General features: G+C 58.4%; 1 protein-coding gene across 4 annotated transcripts in view; it reads right to left on the bottom strand.

Moving 5' to 3' along the window:
• Positions 1-21,627, bottom strand: part of MGRN1 (mahogunin ring finger 1) — a 36,405-nt gene extending 14,778 nt beyond the window's left edge. For all 4 annotated transcript variants that reach the window (XM_043914218.1, XM_043914216.1, XM_043914219.1 and 1 more), the window contains exons 1-7: positions 21,389-21,627; positions 8,293-8,411; positions 6,814-6,902; positions 6,135-6,281; positions 5,022-5,139; positions 1,044-1,110; positions 581-630 (exon numbers count right to left, since the gene is read on the bottom strand). In XM_043914218.1, the coding sequence (XP_043770153.1) occupies positions 581-630; positions 1,044-1,110; positions 5,022-5,139; positions 6,135-6,281; positions 6,814-6,902; positions 8,293-8,411; positions 21,389-21,476 (678 nt within the window). In that variant the 5' untranslated portion in view covers positions 21,477-21,627. The remainder of the gene's footprint in view (positions 1-580; positions 631-1,043; positions 1,111-5,021; positions 5,140-6,134; positions 6,282-6,813; positions 6,903-8,292; positions 8,412-21,388) is intronic.
• Between the last annotated feature and the right edge of the window lie 253 nt (positions 21,628-21,880).

The following is a 21,880-nucleotide window of genomic DNA, read 5'->3' as shown; positions in this document are numbered from 1 at the left end:
GCCACAGGCTGATGCTGAAACCTGCCCGCTGCTGGCCAATGCCCACGGGAGGCGGGGGTCGGCCGTGGCCTCTGCAAACGGGCCACGCCCACGACTTCCAGCAGAGCTCTCAGCGAGCAGGCACCCTGTCCCAACGCCTCCAGGCCCTCGCTCACTGCGTGCACAGGTACACGGAACTGCCTGGCCCCCAGGAACAACAGGGCCGGCGAGAGGACCATCCCGAGATCCCGAGACTCCCTCGTGCAGAGTCGGTGGTGAGGCTGACCTTAAGTACCCCCACCACACACTGAACACATGAACAGCCAGGGCCTGGACTCGGGTCTGGGTGAGAAGGGGCAAACGCCTAAGCTCAAACACGTGTAACGCTAATAAGCGAATCCTTCCATGCAAATGGTCTCTTTCCACATGGGGCAACCCAACTCGGGGCCCCCAGAAAGGCATGAGCCTCACATCTAGGGCCGTGCCAGGCAGACAACAGACCTGCGGCCACCCCACCCGCATTCACTGGGCGCCTACTGTGTGCAGGACACGACAGCAAATGGAAGGTCAGCCGGGCAGTAAGGGGTGGGACGGGACTTACCTTTTCAAAGGCGGCCAAGAGCACGTGCGCGTGGCCGGTCACTTCCACGACTGCCCGGGAGAGAGAAGGATGGTCAGAGCCGGCCTCCGCCGCCCCAGCCCCAGCCCTGGGCTTCTTCTCTCCAGACGGTGCTTCCCCGGCTCGCAGCCTGCACACGGAGCCCACCCCACCGGGGACCCCAGGCCCACAGCCGCGGGAGGCAGCAGTTGGCGCTGTCAAGGTGCTGATGGCCTTTGCAGCTCCCCCGCGGGGTGGACGCCAGCGCTGCCAGCCTGTCTGCCCTGGGCTCCGCCCCGGGGGAGCGGGGTCATCACCACCCATGGGCAGCAGGGCGCCTGGAACCCTCAGCCTGCTAAGCCACATGGGCGCTATCTCTGGACTGAACCCCCCATCCCACCCCTGACGGATGGGGTGGGAAGGTCCTTGGGCCTGGAAGGGGTGTTGAGGGGGAGACTCCACTCACCGTCTCCCTCGTCCACCATGGCCTGGATGACCACTGGAAACACGCCCCGGTCCAGGTCAAAGTTCAGCTGAGGAGAGAAGGAGGGGACAGTGGTCAGAGCGAGCTGGACGGAGCGGGTGCCGTCAGCAGGGGTGTCGAGGCAGTGGGGCCAAGCAGGCGCAGACGCCCGTTCTTCTCTGCTGGAAAAGGTGTAAAAGGGCACATTGTGTTCTGCGTGTAACTCAGGGCCGCCAGGGACATCTGCGCCACCTTTTCTGGAACGTCCTCACCTGCCCTCCCAGCCCTAGGACCTCACCGCTGCCCGCGCGGCCCCCCAACCTGGGACCCTGGACGGTCCTGGAAACACAAGCACTGGCGCCGGCCCCCCGCGGCGGGCACCCCCGACACGGCAGCGTCATCACAGCGCGGCCGCCGCCCGGCGAGGCCCGGCCAGGTCCGCCGTCTCCCCTGCCTGCTCACCGCGCCGGGCTGCGTGGGGCGGCCTCTGCCTGACGCTGCTCGGTGCACCTCCAGGCACCGGGGGCCGTGGCGACCCCGCGTCTAAGCTTGGGAAGAACAGCGCCCCGCCTGGCCCCAGCAGAGATGGACACAGCGTGGAGAAGCCCGCGTGGCTGTCTGGGCTGGAGGAGGAGGTGCCTCTCACCTTCCCTCCCCTCCAGCTTAAACCCGCCTGCGACCCCCACTGCCCTCCCGCTGCCGGCCATGCTCCACCCACGCGTCCACCCGGTGTGGCCCCGTGTCTGTGCGCTGGTGGGGCGTCACACGGAGCCCGCGGGGCAGAGGCACTCAGGGGGGTGCCTGGCGGGTCCCCAGCTGCGGGGGGGGCAGGACGAGCCAGAGCTGGGACGGGGCAGACAGCACGGCTGGGTTCAGGTCTGGCTCTGCAACGTGAGCCTCTGGTCCCGGTCCTGACCCAAAGACTGTGAGCTGGGAGGGCACGCGGGCCACGGCCAAAGGATGGCACGTCCCCCGAGCACCCTGGGACGCAGGCCGGGACCGCACGTCTCCCCTGGTCTGAGGCGCCAGCTGAGAGCATGGTCAGCTCAGCAGGGCACACCCGTCCTGCCAACATGGGACCCGGCACGCAGCCATCCAGCTTTTCATGATCGATGCCAGTAAGTTCCTGGTTTTCATAAGCCAGACTGAGGTGCTTCTGCCACTTCTCAACAAAGAAGTCCCGACAGAGACCCGGCTCTGAAGGCCCCGCGGCCTCCCTGGTGCTCCCGCGAGCACTCAGCGCCCGGAGCGCAGGGCAGAGCCCAACACGGGACATCTGGCCAACAAACGGGCTCTGCAAACCCCGAGGGTGACTATACTGGCTGGCCCGGGGCTGAGCCGGGGACTGGGGTGACGACGACAGGGCACCTCGATGCCCCGCCCCCCAGACACCAGGACCTGGCGGGGGGACCCAGGGAGTGTCGGCACTCAGAGAGCAAGGACCACCTCCCCTCAAACTCCTGCTCCCCAGAGCTCAGCACGAGTCACGAGCCAGAGCCAGGCCCGCGGGGAGAGGACAGACATCCACCCACCCAGAGGATCTGCAGGAGATGGTTCTTTTCTTAAAATTTTTTTTTCTGTCGTGCCAAACAGCATGTGGGATCTTAGTTCCCTGACCAGGGATGGAACCCACACCCCACTGTGGTGGAAGCATGGAGTCTTAACCACTGGACCACCAGGGAAGTCCCGGGAGATGTGGATTTTTAATGCAGGGGGCAAGGCTTTCTTAGGGAAAACGGGGGCCAGGTGAGGAGCTGGAGCAGCAACGAAGGCCAGAGGGAATCCCGCTAGACTCTGATGTCACAGAGGAGCCACTGGACAAGGGTCTGCAAGCCCCAGGCCAGATGGACACCGGGAAACGGGGAAAGCAAGGGGGTAGGGGAGGAGGGGACGCGGCTGTGACTGAAATAAACAGAGGCCCATGAGGGGCTGGTGGGGAAACTTTGAAGAAGCCCCACCAGCCACAAGGAGACCTGTAACTGACTTGGAAAGACCACAATGTGGTCCAGGAATAAAAGAAAACAATGCATGTATGTGGCAGGGGGCCACGGGGGAAATCTCTATACCTAAAATCACTCTAAAAAAGCCTTTAAAAAGCAAACTAAAACAAAGATAAATGAAAACACACATCCAAAGACTTGCATGCAAACGTTCACGACAGCATCCTTCATGACAGTCAAAAGGTGGAAACAACCCAAACATTGGTCAGCCGGTGAACGGACAAACAAAATACGGTCACATCCATCCAGCGGGACGTTATTTGGTCACACAAAGGGATGAAGTACCAATACGTGCTACAATACGGATACAATGTGGACAAGCCTTGAAGACAGGATGCTGAGTGACAGAAGCCAGACACGAAACGTCACATTGTGTACAAATGCCTTCATGAGAAATGCCCAGGACAGACAAATCCGAAGAGACAGGAAGCGGATGAGTGGATACCAGGGGATGGAGGAGGAAGGAGGCGGGACTGCTAATGGGCAGAGGGTTTCTCTTGGGGGTGACGATCATGTTCTGGAGCTAATAAGGCAGTGATGACAGCCACACAAGTCTGTGAAAACAGTCAATTCCACCCAACTGTACACAGGCTTCCCAGGTGGTGCTAGTGGTAAAGAACTCGCCTGCCAATGCAGGAGATGTAAAGAGATATGGGTTCAATCCCTGGGTCGGGAAGATCCCCTGGAGGAGGGCATGGCAACCCACTCCAGTATTCTTGTCTGGAGAATCCCATGGTCAGAGCCTGGCGGGTTACAGTCCATGGGGTCGCAAAGAGTCGAACACAACTGAAGCAACTTAGCACGCATGAATATTGTTATTATCTTTAAATAAGCAAATCTGGGGGAAAACGGCTTAAAAAAGGGAGGATGGCCAGGTCTCTGATGCCACGATGCTCGCAGCCGAGGGGATGTCTGGCTGTGTCTGGAGGCGCTTTCAGTGTCACTACTGCAGCAAGGGATGCTCCTGACACCTGGCGAGGGGGGGCCAGGAACGGTGTCCCCACCAGGACCCAAACGTCAACAGCACCGAGGCTGAGAAACCCCGGCACAAAGGAGAAGCCCGGGTTTGGTGCCAGAGTATCTGTCACATCCCTAACACCTGCCAACGCCCCCTTCCACGCCCTCAGCAGGCAAGGACGTCACGCCAGGACGTGACAGCCTGGCCCTGTCCCCCATACAACCTAACTTCCAGAACCTTCTGTCTGCAGCAGAGCTGAGCCGTTTCCCAGCTACAGTGATGACTGATGAAGTTTCCACTTAAAAACAATACACGTAACAGAGGGAGTCGTGGGCGTGACTGTGAGTGGGTGCAGGGCTTCCCTCCGGGTGATGAGAATGTCCCAGAACTGCCTGACGGTCACGCCCTGTGAACCGTCTGTCACTGACGTAAGCCTATGCTGTGTGTATTTTATCACAGAAAAAATGCGTGCAAGGGGCCCTGCCTGGCGGTCCAGCGGTTAAGACTCTGCACTTTCAATGAAGGGGGCACAGGTTCGATCCCTGGTCAGGGAAGGAAGATCCCACATGCTTCACAGTGTGACGAAAACAGACAAAAAACCACATGTGAGAAAAACTGAGCAGATTCCAAGAAAGTGTCAGCTGAGTTAATAATCAGAAAAGGAGAGATGAGGACAGGGTCCCAGGATAACAGCGCTGGACAGGTCGAGTGTCCACGCCCTGGACCCACCAGGCCACACGCTGACAAGTCAGGGATGTGGTTCCCTGACGCCCCAAGGGAGGAGGGGGCGCCCCCGGGGAGCACTCAAGGCCGGCTTGACAGGGAGCCTCTAACGGCGGCAATCATCCCATCCAGACAACGCCCAGACCGACCGCGCTCCACAGTCCAGGGGCCGGCGGGGTCCAGACCCCGGTCAGCAGCCACAGCTGACACTCACCAACCACCGAGGAATCTGAGCAACAGGCCACTGCACTGGGACCCTTCCCGGGCAGGAACACGGGGCCCAGCCCTGAGGCTCGTTACCTCGTCATCCTTCCACTCCGAGAAGTCGATCTTGAAGGAGGGCAGGGAGAACTGCTGGCTCACGCCGCGCTTGTAGTGGACGGTCTCGGACTGCAGGGCTGGGCTCTTGGGGCTGTACCTAACGGGCCGCATGAGAAAGGATGGTGAGACGCGCTGCCGGCCCGAGCCCGCACCCACCCCCTTCCCAAGCTGGGCTGCCCCTCTGCCTGCAGCCTTCATGGTTTGTGCGCTTTTCTGAATGAATGGGGGACAAAAAACGCAGTGACCCCCGTCCCCTGCCTCATGCTTGCTCCCAGCCACCTGCTTCTCTGCCCCGTCTGCAACCCCGGAAGTCAAGGCATAATCACACCTGCAGGTGCAGAGTTATTTTTTAATGCCCAGGCTGCAGTCCACCTGCACTCTGCTCACGTGCCCAAAGCTGTCCCACAGACATCACGGAATCAGATGCCATGTTCTCAGGACCCTGCGTGGGCTCCACCGCAGTTTTACACTGATTGATGGGATCAGACCCCCACTGGTGGACACCGAGCGGTCACCAGCATCTTACTATTCCAACATCTTGACCATGTATGCGAGCACGTCCCCCAGATAAACTCCCAGAAAAGGAACAACCGGGTCAGGCAGCATACACACTTCCCATCCTAATAAAACTCTGGCTTCCCCCTCCACAGGGGTCCCACACACAACCCTCACCCGCCTCCCTCCGCCCCACCCACACCTGCTGTCCCTGGGGCCTCACTCCGTCTCCAGGACAAAGGACACTCTTGAGGGTCTGCTGTGAGACTGGCCCTGGGGATGGGGGTGGGGGCAGGGGCTGTTACATGATCAGGGACTCAAAGCCCGGGATCTCAGAGCACTGACCACTCCGCCCCCAACCAAATCTGGCCTCCAAGGGGACTCCTCCAGCAGGACTGGGGTGGGTACGTGTCTGCGGGCCCCGCCAGGGGTCTGGCCCTGCAGCCTGGAGGCAGCCCCGCCATAGTCTTGCTAAAGTTGCAGACTTCGGACTCTTGGGGCCAGGAGGACCCTTATTTCAAATAAAACCTCCGACAGCTCAAGGACAGGACACAGACACAGCAGGGCGCCTGGGCCCGGAGCCGCGGGGGGACTCACGCTGCAGTCCCGTTCAGGAACTCCTCCACTGCCTGGCAGTAGACGGTGATGGCCACCCGGGCGTCGGCGTCGAAGGTGAACTCCAGGCTGTAGAGGACGCGGGGCTTCTCGCCGTCCTCAGTGGGGCTGTCGGCACCGTCCTTGTACCTGCGGGGGACACGGAGGGACAGGGCAGGTGAGGGGCCATGCCCCACCTTTCGGGGAACGTGGAGGCCATGCCGCGCTTGGACAACGAGGCCCAACGTTGCAGGGTCCCCCTTCCCTTGCCTCCTGCCCCGGGAAGGGAGGCTGACGTGTCCTCATGGTTTGGGGACGGCCCAGGCGCCTCTGGTCTCCCAGGCTGGAGGCGGTTTCTCAGCCCCCCAAGGTCTGGGCTGCATCGCCCAGCGTGGTGGGGGCGTCCTGTGAGCTGTGGGGTGCTGAGCAGCACCCTGATTCCTGCTTGCCAGGGGCCAGCGGGACTGCCCCCGCCACCCCCAGTTGTGACAACCAAGACTGTGCCCAGACCTGGCCCGCGGCCCAGGGATACAGTCGCCGGCTGAGACCCTGGGTTACAGGCTGCAGCGCCCCGCCCTCAGCTGGGGCAGCTCTGATTCCACGCCTGATTCTGCGCATGGGCAGGCGGGCCAGGAACCACTCTCTCCCAAGTGCAGGGCACCCCTGGGGCGGGGGGGCCCACCTCACGAGCCGGAGGGAGTCTTTGCGGATGTTCACCAGGCTTCTCAGCGTCTTCACGGGCTCATGGGGTGCGGGCGTGACATAAGGGAACTAGGAGGGAAAGAGAATTGCATCCCGCTCAGCAGAGGAAGAAAACAGGGATTCATCGAGGCGACGGTCACAGCCCTGCCAGGTCACCCCGGGGCCCTCACACCAACCACAGAACAGCACCACCCGCATCCGCATCCGAGGAACCACAGGTGATGTGGCCAGCACGGGGCACGGCTGGGACCAGAACCGCCCCGAGGTGTCTGGGTCCCCAGTTCCGGGAAGGACCCTCTGCGGAGTCCCTGGGGCAGAGGTTAGGGCTGGGCCAGGACAACGGTCAGTACAGATTCAGGTGGGGACAAGTGCGCGCGCGCGCGCTCTCTCTCTCTCTCTCTCTCACACACACACACACACACACACACACACACACACACGTCTCTGGAAGGCGTGGGAGTGAGGTCAGTCTTGGTGACAACACAGTCTTGGGAAACGCTGTCACTGGGAAGCCAGGTAACGGGCACCCAGCATGTCTGCATCAATGCAGGTGATGCTACGGTGGTCTCACAATGCAAGTCACACGGGACAACAGGTCTGCAGGAGGCCTGTGGGCCAGGCCCCGCGTCAGCGCCGAGGCTGCAGGACACAGAGGCAGGTCCTGCCTGCTGCCGTGGACGCGGGAGGGTGGGCAACTCAGCGGGGCGCGGAGGCCCCGCCAGCTCTGCGAGTGGGGGGCCGGCACTCCGGGTCCCGGGCCCTCGCCCCCATCACTTAAAAGAACCAAGACTTTGTGTCAACCACAAGGCAGCTCCACGGCTACGACAGCCCACAACTCAGCAGCCTTAGGGGCCGAGTCACGACTCCTGAGAGAGGGTCCCCCGCCTGACCCCTCCCTGGTGCCGGGGACCATCATCTCAGGACGCAAAACCCAAGGCAGGTAGGTCCCTGCTCAGCAACCCCCCAGACCCTCGTTCTCTCGCTTTCTACTCTCTATCCATCGGACGCGCTCTTATCATCTGCACCCCTCCTGCTAAACCCCTGCCTCCAGCCCCTGGGAGAGTCCTGGGCACAAGGCAGGTGCCACAAGGGCTGAGAATGAAGGAAAAACAGCGCAAGAAGTCACTTCTCTGGGGACTCATGGGGGCAAACTTGCAGAAATGGCGCTGGCCATTTTTCTGCGTTTCTGTTTGGATCTCATCTCTCGCCCACTGGTCCATGGAATGTGGACGACCTTTCCTCTCTTTAAAGACAGTCACCCGTGGGGCCTGGGATGAAATCCAGAGACTGGACATGCCAGGTTCAGGGATGACTGCTCTGTCCCCAGGGACCCGCCCTCAGCCCAGGCCTCCCGCACGCGTCTGGACGGCACCTCTGTCCCACGGGGAGGAGACCCGGTGCCCGCTGGCAGCTGGCAGCCTCGCCACGCCACCCACGTGCCCAGCCCACCGAGACCCACCTGGACTGGGCGACTGCCCAGGAAGTTCAGGTCCATGTTCTCTCCAAAGAGGTAACCCTCGGGGTGGGGGGTGTCGAACTTCTCACCTCCCATGAAAAAGTGTGATGCGAAGTAGTTTCCTGGGGAAAAAGCAGATGCGGCTGGAGACGACGAGGCCCAGCACGGGCCCCTGGGAGCACCTCTCGGCCCAGCAGTCCCTCCACCGGCCCGGGCGCCCCCTCCCCGCTCAGGGACTCATCCTGCTCCGACACCGCTTCCTTCTGCAGCAGGTTGAGCTCTGCGCCCGGCAAGGACATGTCCTGGCCCCAACCCTGGCACGTGTGTGCCTGACCTTGTATGGAGATACGTGCAGGTGTAAGTAAGTTCAGAGGTAAGACAGGACGCAGGTCCTAAAGCCAGAGACACCGGCCTCTAAGAGAAAGAGGGCGAGGTGGACACAGACACATAGAGCGGGGCAGGCCCTGTGAGGACGGAGCAGACACTGGAGTGAGGCAGCCAGAAGGCGAGGGAGCCCGGAGCTGCCGGAAGCTGGGGGGAAGGAAGGAGCCTTCTGCAGAGCCTTCAGAAAAAACAACCCTGTGGACACTCGGTTTTGGATCTCTGGCCTCCAGAGCAGTGAGCATAAATTCTGCTGCTTTAAATCACCGGGTCTGAGGCACCTCATTACAGCAGCCACAGGAAACAAGTGGGCTTCCCTAGTGGCTCAGACGGTAAAGAATCCGCCTGCAATGCAGGAGACCAGGGTTCGATCCCTGGGCCAGGAAGATCCCCTGGAGAAGGAAACGGCAACCCGCTCCAGTGTTCTTGCCAGGAGAATCTGGTGGGCAGAGGAGCCAGGCGGGCTGCAGTCCATTGGGTCACAGAGTCGGACCTGACTAAGCGACTAAGACACACACACACCCCGGAAACGAGTACACCTTCTCTGACCCCCAGACTAAGTCAGCACCCTGCTCCACCTCAAATCTGAACTCCAAGGACCTTTTTCACTTCAGCACTGACCACAGTTTAAACTGTGTGGATCTGAGTTATCTCCTTCCTACCCAGCTCCCCGCAGGAGACCTGAGGCTAAATATCCCCAGAATGCACGCACGCATGCTAAGCCGCTTCAGTCGTGTCCGACTCTGTGCGACCCCAATGACGGCAGCCCACCAGGCTCCTCTGTCCCTGGGATTCTCCAGGCAAGACTACTGGAGTGGGTTGCCATGAATACCTAAGCACTAAATCCACATTTCTTATAAAAATAGATGGATACAGGGCCTCAGACACGGGTCAGCTTCAAAGGACTGAGCTCACAGCCTCGCTGGGGAAAGGCTGGAAGTACCACCTCTCCCAAGCTCTCCAATCTGATACCTGCCCACTGGCTCCCTTTTCTCTCTGGCACAGAGAAAGGCAGGGTGACCACAGGGCCCTGTGGATTCTGTGAGCCAGAGGGAATTCTGGGCCCTCGAGCTCTGCTGGGTGCCCCGCGTGGATCCCAGTGTCCCTCCTAAGAAACGCAGCCTTGGGACTCAGCCAAGGCTGCCTAGGCCGGAAGGCTCAGAACCAGGAGTCCAGCCTAGTGGCTCTGCCGGCAGAGAACCCAGACAGGATGTATGAGGCCACGGTGTACTCCCAGCCCATGTGTGGACCAGGAACCAGAGTAAACCGCAGTGAGAGAAAAGGAATACAGTGGTGACAAGTTAAATAAACATAACACCCCTGGTTTTTATGGATCATCATAGGTATGTGCTCACTCGTCATGTCCAACTCTTTGTGACCCCGTGGACTCTAGCTCACCAGGCTCCTCTGTCCACAGAAGTCTCCAGGCAAGAATATTGGACTGAGTTGCCATCTCCTTCTCCAGGGGATCTTCCCGACCCAGGGACAGAACCCAGGTCTGCTGCAGTCCCACCCGCAATGTAAGAAGGCTCCCTCTTCTCCACACCATTCCCAGCCTTTGCTGTTATATCAACTATGTGTGAAAGTCGCTCAGTCGTGTCCGACTCTTTGTGACCCCATGGACTGTATAGTTCATGGAATCCAACTTAACCAACTATAGAGTATCAACTGTAGCTTTTAAAATTATGGCTAAAACAAATCCACGCCTCTGTCCCCTCTCTGCTGCGGGGCCGAGGGACACTCGGCCTCGGACGGCTCGCCCCACCTCTGCCCGAGGGACTCAGACTCTGCCCTACTTACGGGCGTCCGAGTGACCTGGATGACAAAGAGAGACCATGAGCGCCCTTCCCGGGAGGCTCCCAGGACCCCTGCGCTCCGCCGTTTTCCTTGACACACGTCAGCCGTGGAAGGACAGGGCAGGTGTGAAGCCTATCCATGTTCACCGTCTTCCAGGATGAGGAAAATCATGGCTGTTTCCATGACAACCCGTGGAGGCGGGCAGCGGACTTCTGGGGTTCTTTTCTGTGTTGTGTATTCACTTTCACACGTCTGGCTGTGCACGTGTGTGTGACCATCATTTACAAATGAAAATTGGAAACATTCTAGTTTCTTAAAGGAACTAACCCTGCTAAGGAGCTAGGTGCCAGGACATGCAAAGATCTCCTTGGGATCAGAGTCAAAAGGCAAAGTGCTGGTCAACGTGGAGAGTGAGCCGGACTCAAGTGGAATGAAAGGGTTGGGCAGGATCCACACCAAACAGTCAGGCATCTTTGAGGAGGTGCAGAGAGAGTGGGAACGTAAACCACCACCCTCTATGTTCTCCCCAAAACATTGGCTATGCACCCAGAGTGCTATCAAAACCTGAGATTATCAAGAGACCAGAGTCTGAGACCCCACTGCAGAGTGAATGTTTGTGTCCCCCCCGAATTCACATGTTGAAACCCAAGCCCCAACGTGATGGTGTCAGGATGTGGGGCCTTTGGGAGGTGATTGTGTCATGAGGACGGAGCGCTGATGAACACGGTCAGTGCTCTTGTAAACGAGGCCCCATAGAGCAGCACCCCCCCGCCGCCACGTGGGGACACAGAAGGCGGCTGTCTGAAAACCCGGAAGAGGGCCCCCCAGACAAGGAATCTGCTAGCACTCTGCATTCCAGCAGCCCCAGGGGATGAGGACAGACCCCCGGGCCAGAGGGTCCAGATGTCTGGACCCACGTGTGTGCACACGTGCTCAGGCGCTCAGTCACACTTTCCAAAGGTCACTTCATTAATATAAACTCAGCTGTGGTTGCAAAGGGTCTGTTAAGAAGATTAAAAGACACCCATTACACGGTATCACTCTTCCCCAAGGAAATTCCAAGGATTTGAGGAATTCTGTGCCAGAAACAGATGAAGACCAAATATATATTTCTTATTACAAATCACGACGCCCCTGCCAGATAAACTGTGATATGGACTGACACCCGGGGGCCCTGCTAAGAAACGTAACTGCCCTGGAACCTGGGAGGCCAGGTGTGGGCTTCACTCAGCCGCCCGGGTGTCTGTCCCACTTGGACAGAGGGAAGTAGGAAAGGCAAGAAGGCTGGGAACAGTCCATCCGTTCCACCGGCCGAAAATCCTTTTCACTGTACCACCGCACAGAAGTTCCTGGTTTGCTGACACCCGCTGCTGACACCCCCCAGCCGGGCCTGCCCCCAAGGGGTCAGGACGGCACCGTCTGCAGAAAGGGCTGACCGCGGAAAGCCTCTCCAGGCCCATGAGATCACCCGCCAGGTGAGGGACAGCCCCTCGGACTATGAACCTCTGCCGCAAAACTCAGAGGAGCTGGAACCCTGGGCCCACCCGCCGTGATGGCCTGCTCAGGGATTCCCCAGAGTTGCAGTCACACGCATGCACGGAACAGCTCCTCTGCTCCCCACGCTCGGGCTGGGGGACTCGGTGCAGCCCAATCTCCTGGGGCTCGGCGTCCCCACTGCGGGTAACACGAGGCCTCGGTCAACAACACTGGCTGCAGATGGAGGGCCGCTGGGAATGCCCTGACGACAGAAGGAGCCGATCATGTAAAGGGCTTCGCGTCGGTGAGGAGACACCGGATAAACACTGGTGCGTCCTGGCCTCCCTGCCACGCCAAAGCCGTACCAGAGTGGACAAGGTAAGTGAAAAGCTCGCACCCGCGCTCCATGGAGGGAAGAACAGTGAGTTGAGAAGGGTTCTGACGAGCAAAGCCTCCGCTTTGCTGAATCCCCACCTCTTTCGGGGGGAGGAGTCCTCCCCAGCTCCCACACACACCTCTTTTCCGGACACGGCCTCCGCACGCGGAGCTGGGCCCCGACGGGCACCAGCACACGCAAGTCCCAGACGCTGACACAGCTGGGGGGCTGCCGCGGTCACCTGACTGTGCCAGGCCGTCCCCAGATTCAGCCCCCACCCCTGGGAGCTGGCCCAGGACCACAGGACTTGGTCACTGAGGGCCCCCGGGGGTGAAGCCGACTCTGTGCCTGGCGACACGGAGGCCGGGGCGGACGGGGCTCCGTGGTCTCCTCCTCCTGGCCTCCCGGGCTGGGATCCCCATCCTGGGTTCCAGAGACCGCCCCCGCCCCGGCTGTCAGTGCGTGTTCCCCTTGGGAGAGCCGGTGTAAACGCCAGTCAGTCTCCAGAGAACTCACAACGAAATAAACAGCATTCAGGAACACGCTCCTGCCACTGAGTGAGGAGAGAGCAAATCCAGTATTATTATTTTTTTTTTAAATATGCAAAAGATCCCACAAAAAGAGGAAGACAAATGAATGGTAATCTATATACAAAAACATACCCAGTCTAAGTAAAAACAAATTAAAACTGCCACAAGATATCCACGGCTAATACTAAAAAGAAAAGCGACAGGACACACACACACGCACACGCACGCGTGCACACGCACGCACGCACACACGCACGGTGAGGAAGCAGAATCCCTGCAGCTCTGGTGGGGGTGTGAACAGGCTCCCACCATACTACAAAAGCTTCGGACTCCGCACACACGTCACCTGAGGGGGCCAGACCCACGGCCAGGAATGGAAACAGCCCCAGAGGGACAGGCACTTGGGGTCGTCAGGACCGGACACAGAAAACAGCGTGGTGGCTGCTGGGGGCTGGGGGAGGCGGCGACGGGACGGAGTTTCAGCTCCACAGGAGGACGACGGTGGGGCTGGCCACACAGCCGTGGGTGCATGCTGAATGCCTCTGAACTACACACTTACACTGGGGAGGATGGCAACTGTCACGTGGAATTCACTGCAATTATTTTAAAAAGTGAAAAAGCCAAGGGCACCCAAGGAAATCAGACTGGTGGGCACAGAAGCCAGTCACAAGAGTGTCCTCAGCAGCATCATTCACAAGCCCGAACTGGAGCCCCCCCAGCGCCCCCCATGCGAGCTCACGGCTGAACCCACAGATGCCGGGGCGTCACGTGGCAGCGACAGGAAACTGGCTGCCGCCCCGCTCACAGCCTCAGCCTTCGCGTCGCCCGACGTGAGCCAAGAGCGCCCGCTTCCCTTTGTACCAAGTTCAGGAGCAGGCACGACTCACCTCCGCTGGAGCCCGAGCGGGCCTCCCAGGGAGCGGGGCAGAGACTGGGGGGGGCACCGGGGCTTCAGGGGCTGCGGCTGCTCGTATGTGACACTGAGCGCGGACATGTGTGCACACACCGCAAGTTTCTGCAGCACTGAACCCAGTTCCTCCTTTCGGGTCCTCCTAAAGCACCGAGGGCATCCGGTCACTCAGGGCCATCGCAGAATTGCAGGGACGGGACCCCCGGGTAACAGAAAGTGGAGACTATCTGAACAGTGGACCCCAGGGCTGACGGGGGCAGCCAGCACCCTCTCTGGGGGCCGACATCTCAGGCACTGGGCACCCAGGACCAAGCCGACACTGCATGGGATGAACAGATGAGAAACTACTGTTCCGCAGCCGTGCCCGGCTCCCAGCTCAGGGACAGTCGGCCCGTGTTTTCTAGACAGCGAGGGACCCCCACTCCGCTTCACACCATCGACTCGTCTGCAGACGGCCAGGGTGCGGGCCAGGCGGGGGTGGGCTGGGCTCCCCCAGCTCCCAGGAGCCGGGCAGACGCCAGGGCAGCTGGCAGAACTGAGCGATTCCACTGTTGTTCACTGAGCCCGCACCCAACGTGCGGGGGCGGCACGCAAGGCCCACTGCCTCTCGTTTCACAAGATAACACAGAAACGTGAGGCTCGACGCCTGTACCAGACCACACGGAAACACATGGGAACGGCCCACTGGAAGGGGCTCCGAGCCGGCGTCTGGCCGCCGGCCCCCGGCTGGGGGGTGAGGCGGGCAGCGGTGATCACCGCCCGGCAGGTCATCCAGGAAGTGCAGGACTTTCCCAGGAAGCTGCCAGGCCTGGGAACACTCGGGCCGAGGCCGGGTCCCATCCGCCAGCTCCCGTGGACTCGCGGAGTCTGGACAGAGGGGCCCGGGCACCAGAGGTTAATAATTTAACCCTAGAGGCACAGAAGTGGGGCCTCAGAGCAGGCGACCAACCGGCCCACAGTCACGGGGCAGCTCAGGGCGCAGGGCCTCTGGACCCCAAATCCAGGGCCCCTCCTGCCACGGCTCCACAGGCAGGAGGAGACTCCCTCTCCCAAGGCTGGGCCGAGCTCTGCCCGTGCCCACCCTGTGCGTGTGGTCACCACAGCAAGGCCACCCCAACCGTGAGGAAGTGCACACCCGCGCCCCTTCGACCCTGGGTAGCCGGGCACTCCACGCCACGGCCAAGCTCCAGGCACGGGATGAAAAGCCCACCAGTCAGCCAGCCTGCCCAGCACAAGCCCAGGCTTCCTCCCCTGGTGCCAGCTGAGGGGGCAGCACAGCGGAGCCCAGGAGCCACGTAAAGGATGCGCGGGCCCCCAGGCCCCCAGAACCCCAAGGGCAGGCAACACAGCGAACCTCAATGGGCAGAGGGCACAAGCATCCACCGCAGGCTTCCAAACCCAAGCGACCCACGGCTTCTCCTTCAGGGAGACAGGCCCTTGGATGCCCACTGCCACCTGCAAGGGTTTTTGTTTCCGCTTTTACCTAAAGCAGAAAGGTTCGTTGTTGCTGTTTAACAAAAAATGTTAACAACCGAAGTTTGGAAAATACAGCTTCTTTATACAGCTCTTTCAATGACAGAATCCAAACCGAGTTCACGTGAGCTGAAGCTCAGAACTGGCTCTGCCTTATGAACGGTGCAGGGGGCATGATGCCGGCAGCGATGGCATGGGGCTCTGAGCGGGAAGGTGAGGCCACCGAGGGCGGGTGCGCCCCTTCCCCAGCCCTGCCCCTCCACCACCAACCTGGGGGCTCTGCACAGAGGCTCACTGCCCAGGGACACTGATGGGGCCCAGGGACCCAGAGGGTTCCCTGGGGGCAGAGAGAGTCCTCCCTCGTCTGGAACGCTTGCCTTGGTTCTTTCCTTTAGACACCAAACTAACCAGTCAGCAAGGCCCCACCCAGAAAGGGCAAACCCAGGCAGCAGCGGTCCCGAGCAGACACCTCTAAGTGCCACCAACATAGAAGCACACACCCAAAGTCTCCTGGCATGCACAGCGGGCCCCTCATTGCGTGGTGGCAGGCCCAGAAGTCCATGGACCCCCGGCTGCCACCCCAGGGAATAAGATGCAGCCCAGCGACTTCTCTGGTGGTCCAGTGGCTAAGTCTCCGAGCTCCCAATGCCTGGGGCCTGGGTTCAATCCCTGATCGGGAAACTAGATCCCACATGCCACAACTAAGACCCAGGACAGTCACATAAATTTGGAAAAAAAGAAAAAAAGGTGCAGCCCAGTCCAAGCAGCCTGCACACTAGAGAAAGGGGTGTTTTCTACAAGGCCGGCTGCACAAGCATTTATTAAACACCAACCGTGTGCAGGCCCGGGTGCCGGGAGACAAAGGGCAGTCTGATTTCTAGCTCCTTTGCCAAAGAGAACAAAAGTCTAGTGTCACGAGGACATGGCAAAGTTCCAATGAGACAGTGAAAGTGCCAGTCGCTCAGTCGTGTCTGACTCTCTGTGACCCCATGGGCCGTAGCCCGCCAGGCTCCCCTGTCCCTTAAATTCTCCAGCCAAGAATACTGGAGTGGGTAGCCATTCCCTTTTCCAGGGGATGTTCCAGACCCAGGGATCAAACCCAGGTCTCCTGTGTTACAGATTTCTTACCGTCTGAGCTACTAGGGAAGTCCCTCCGATGAGATACAGGAGGAGAAAATGGTCTGAAAGGACACGCACCTGATACACAAAAGGTTCAGGTCCGGGGCGCATTTCACATCCAAGTGAGGGGCTGGTGGGTCGGGTGGCTGGCAGCCCCTCCTGACACTCCTCCTGGGCGACCCATCCCTACCGTGACCTCCCTCACACACCAGGGCGGGGCCACAAAGACACACAGGGCCGGAAAGACACTCGAGTCACCCAGGAGCAGCAGCCCACGGCCAGGCGCTCCGGCGGGGACCCTGTGCGCCCAGGCTTCCCCCGGCAGCAGCACCCTTCTCCTGCAGGGCTCCAGCCAGGTGTCCCGACGCTTGCTCCAGCCCTCGGCTGGGGACCGGCCACCTGTGTGACTGGGGCAAGGGACAGCAGGGCAACGGCGTGCAGAAATTTACCGTCAACTGATCGCCGATGAAGGTACAGAGGCAATGTGATGGGAAAAGAGAAGTCTTTTCAACAAATGATGCTTAAGTAACTGAATATCCACATGCTGGAAGTAAAAACACAAAAACCTACATCTTGACCTCAAACTATACATTAAAAGAATGAACTCAAACTGGACCACAAACCTTAATGTTTCAGCTAAAACTATAAAATTTTAAGGAAAAAAAAAAGATATGAGAAAAAAATCTCTGTGGCCTTGAGCTAGGCAAAGATCTTTAAGGTATAATTCCAAAAACATTAAACATTAAAACAATTGGGGAATTCCTTGGCAGTACAGTGGTTAGGACTCCACATTCTCACTGCCAAGGGCCCAGATTCAATCCTTCCTTGGGGAACTAAGATCCCACAAGCCACAGGGTGTGGCCAAAAAAAAAGAAACATGATAAACTGGACTTCACCAAAATTAAAACTGCTCCTCAAAACACACCATTAAGAAAATGAAAAAGACAACCGCAGGCTGCCAGACATTTACAAATCACAGAGCCGATACATGAATTGTATCACTGTCTCCGGAACCCATAAAGAGCTCTCACCACTCAGTAATAAGACAATTCAACTTCTAAAAAGTGAACAAGCCTAATAGAGCCACGCCCACCCCATCCCTAACCTGCCCCCCACCCAGCACACAAAGGATACACAAAGGCCAATAAGCACATGAAAAGACCTCAACAGCATTAGTCATCAGGAAAATGCAAATCAAAACCACGAGATACCACTTTACACCCACTAGGACAACTATAATTAAAAAGGTAGACAATAATAAGGGTTGACAAGAATGCTGGGAATTTGGAACCCTCACACACTGCTGATGGGAATAAATAAAGCAACCATTACATTATGGAAAACAGTCTGGCAGTTCCTCAAAAGGTTAAACAGATGACCCAACACTTCCACTCCCAGGTGTATACCAAAGAGAACTGAACACACCACACAAGCGTCCACAATGTTGGCAGCAGCATGACTCCTAAGAGCCACAAGGTGAAAACACCGCAAGTGTACATTAACTGGTGAACAGACAGACAAAACGCACTCCAACCACACAGCAAAGCACAACGTGGGTGAGCCTCAGAAACGTCATGCTAAGAGGGAGAAGCCAGACACACACACAAAAAGGCTGATTCCAGCATCCGAAATGTCCAGGAAGGGCGAACTGTAAAGACAGAACACAGATCAGGGATGGGGCAGGGGTGGGGGTGACGGCGGAGAGCGCCTGCGAACAGGCTCAAGGCAAGGAGACGTTAAGGGGTGATGGAAAGGTCTGAAACTGACTGTGCTGACGACTTTACGATTCTGTAAGCTTACAAAAAGTTACCAGATCACAGGTTTACAAAGAATGAGTTGTACTGCACAGGACTGATACCGCAATAAAGCTGTTATGAGTAAAATAAATAAATACAATGAAAACAAAGTGAACGCTGTTAAATTCAAGCTACGTACTGTTACAGTGCACGCTGAAAGTTTTGAAGCAAAAGAAAATTGGACAGTAGATTTTTAAAAGTCCTCTCCTGGAGAAGGAAATGGCAACCCACTCCAGTATTCTTGCCTGGGGAATCCCGTGGACAGGCGAGCCTGGCAGGCTATAGTCCATGGGGTTGTAAAAAAAGAGTCGGACATACTTAACAATTAAACAACAACAATGTCAACCAAAAATAAATAAATAAAATAAAAGTCCTCTCCCCCCCGCCAAACACACACAGGTAACCTTATTGCAATAATCATTTCCCCGATATATACCCATATCAAATCATTAAGACTATATACTTAAAACTTATACAGTGTTATGTGTCAATTATATCTCAATAAAGTCAGAAAAAAATTGGACAATGTTACAGAGGTGTTAAAAATAAATATTAGCAGGGCTTCTTGGATGGCTCAGTAGTAAAGAATCCATCTGCCAATGCAGGAGACATAGGTTCAAGCCGTGGACTGTAGCCCACCAGGCTCCTCTGTCCATAGGATTATCCAGGCAAGAACACTGAAGTGGGTTGCTGTGTCCTCCTCCAGGGGATCTTCCCAACCCAGGGATCGAACCCACATCCCTGCTGTCTCCTGCATTTGCAGGCTGCTTCTTTACAGCTGAGCCACCAGGGAAGCCCAACTGAGCCCATATGCCACAACTATTGAGCCTGTGCTCTGGAGCCTGAGAACCATAACTACTGAAGTCTGAGCTAGAATCGGTGCTCTGCAACAAGAGAACCACTGCAATGAGAAGCCCGAGTCCCCCAACTTGAGAATATCCCCCACTCGCTGCAACTAGAGAGAAGCCCATGCAGCAACAAAGACCCAGCTCAGCCAAAAATAAATTAATAAATAAAATTTTTTAGAAAGATCTCAAGCAAATTCTAGCTTCCAATGATTCTTTGTCCATAACACAATCAACAAAATTGGCAGAGACCTGAAAAGAAAACAACCTTCTCATAAACTGATTGTACAGTCCATGGGTCCCTAAAATCATCTCAACCCCACTTACATCCACAGCCCACTCTTGAGGAAACATACTCAAGTCCTGCTTAGGTCCCCAACTGCCTCCCAGAACAAGGTGGCCCGAGGGATAAGGAAGCAGAAAGGACAGCCTTCGGACTGGACAGGCCCAGGAGGGCACTAACCTCGCTGGCAGCAAAACCGAGGTGCGCATGGCATTCACTTGGGTGCCAGCCCCAGTCGATTAGTTGTGCCTGACTCGGGCATCCAGGATCGGTACAGGTGTCTGGACTGATTAACAAGGTCAGCCACGCAGAATCCAAAAGCAGTGCTCTAAGTGCCTTGCATGTGTGATTTATTTTCCAAATGCCCCACTGAAGGGACTTGCTCTGGTCCCAGGTGACCACCTTAAACTTACTGCTGTCCCTGCCAAGCCACAGCTAACTGCTATCAGTCTGAATGGATCACCTAGTTTCCTCTACAAGCCAATATAGCAGCTGACTTGTGAAGACGTCTTAGGTGCCAAGCACTGTACGAGGAGCAGCCCATTTTACAGATGAGGAAACTGTGACCCAGCGGGCTAGGTGGCTTGCCTAAGACTAGGAAGACTCAGCCAAAGGCTACCAGGAAGAACATCAGAGACGGAAGAGGATGACTTCAAACAACTGACTGCTCCATCAGGTCCGGGATGTCAGCCTGCAGGGGATCCCCACACCAGCCTGGGCTGCCCTGTCCTTGTGCCAGGGATCAAGAAGGCATGGAGGTCTCCCATGCCTATCAGGGAACATGGCCCTCTGCCCAGCTCTGACTGGCCCCAACTGTGCTAGTCCCCACCCAGTTTATTTCTGGTGGTCCCAGACACTTGCCTTCTTTCCCCTTCCAAAATGAGAACAAAGCAGTTTTCAAATTTGAGTGGACAGTCAACTCACCCTGGGAACGGGTTTTAGATGCAGGTTCTTAGGCCTCCAGCAGACCCCCAGGAAGTGTCAGGCAGAGCCCAGGGAATGCACCTTAAACAAGCTTCCCCATGGTCCTGGACCATACTCAGGGGAAACCTGGCCTGGGGGATGCCCGTGAGCCAACTGAGAGGCCAAGAAACCACCAATGGGCTGCACTGCTTCAGAAGTCAGAATCAAAGGCCCCAGTCTGAAAGTCCCTATGAGGCCCAAATGCCCTGTCCTCCTCCCGGGCAAACGACCAGATGAGGAGATGGAGCACGAGGAACCCAAGCTAAACCTCCAGGTCAGGCCACTCTCACCATCAGAGAGAGGCAGGAGAACAGTGTGTGTGTGGGGAGGGGGGGGCGGGATGGGAGGGGGACAGCTGGCCTGGGAGTCCACTCCTGGTCCAGTTCTGAGACCCTGGGAAAGTCACTTCCTTCCTGGTGGCCCACATCTCTCAGGCACAAAAACGGGAGGCTGGAGAACCTGGTAGGTCCCCTCCAACTATCCCTTGGTTCTCCAGCAAGGACTCCCAGCTCTTCTCCCAAGGACAGTAATGCCTCCTTGGGCCCAGGCCCACTCCCCAGCGCCTTCCCACCCACCCACTAAACACACGCGCCAGGTCACGGGAGAGCTAAGCCTCTGTCCAGACGGGACGGGAGACTGAACAGAACCCTGGCCGGGTCTCCACACCGAGCACCAAAGAAGGCGAAAACCGGCAATGGAGTGATGTCGACCCCTTTGACAATGACCACTTTGTAAGCGCAAGCAAAGCGCCGGGCATGGGGTTAAATCCTTGCCAGATGCGAGCCCCAGAACCTCACCCCGGTCCTTGGGGAGGTTTCCTATCGAGTGTCTCCCGGGTGTGCAGCCGTGTGAGTGTGCAGCGCGCAGGGGCGAACTGACTGACCCAAGGTCACCCGGTCAGGCCGCGGCAGTCAGCGCCGGACCGACCCTCGCCCCAGGGTCTGGGTGGAGGGCGCGTGGAGCCCCAGACAGTGAAGCTGCAGGGAGGGCCGCGGGGCAGAGCAGAGCCCCCAGCCCACCCTCCGCCGAGGGGCCCGCGCCCCGGCCCCGCCGCCCGCTGCCCGCCCCGCGCGCTCCAGCCCGCGCACCTCGCCGTCCGCGCCCGGGGCAGGGGCCCGGGATCGAGGCCCGAGTCGGGGCGGCCACTCACCGGACTTTGGGGGGTAGCGATAGGCCGAGTTCGCTTGGATGTCGATGTCCTCCACGCCCGCGATGCGGCGGCTCAGGATGGAGCCCATGGTGCACGGCGGGCCAGGCCGAGGATGGGGGGGTCGGCGGCGGCGGCGGCGTCCTCACGCGGACACGGCCCGGACCAGGCCGCACGGACGCTCGCCCACGGCCGCGGGCGCACGGCCTCCCCGAGCCCCCACCCCCGGCTCGGCCCGGGGCCCGACGCCACGGCAGCCCTCCGCCCCCCGGAGCGCGAAGCACCTCGGGAAATGGAGTCCCCTCGTCGCTGTGGGGGCCGAGCGGCGGCGTGGGTAGCCCGACTGGAAACTACACTTCCCAGAAAGTTCCGCGTCCAGGCTCGCCGAGGTTGTTGGCAAAAGCTCTGGGATAAACCAAATGAACCTGAGTCCAGAGGGGAGTGACCATCAACCGCCCTGCAAACTATCCATCCCTTTGCATTCCAGAGCATGAG

This window comes from Cervus elaphus, chromosome 10, assembly GCF_910594005.1.
Source record: "Cervus elaphus chromosome 10, mCerEla1.1, whole genome shotgun sequence".
NCBI lineage: Eukaryota > Metazoa > Chordata > Mammalia > Artiodactyla > Cervidae > Cervus > Cervus elaphus.
This window is presented reverse-complemented; position numbering and strand designations above follow the sequence as displayed.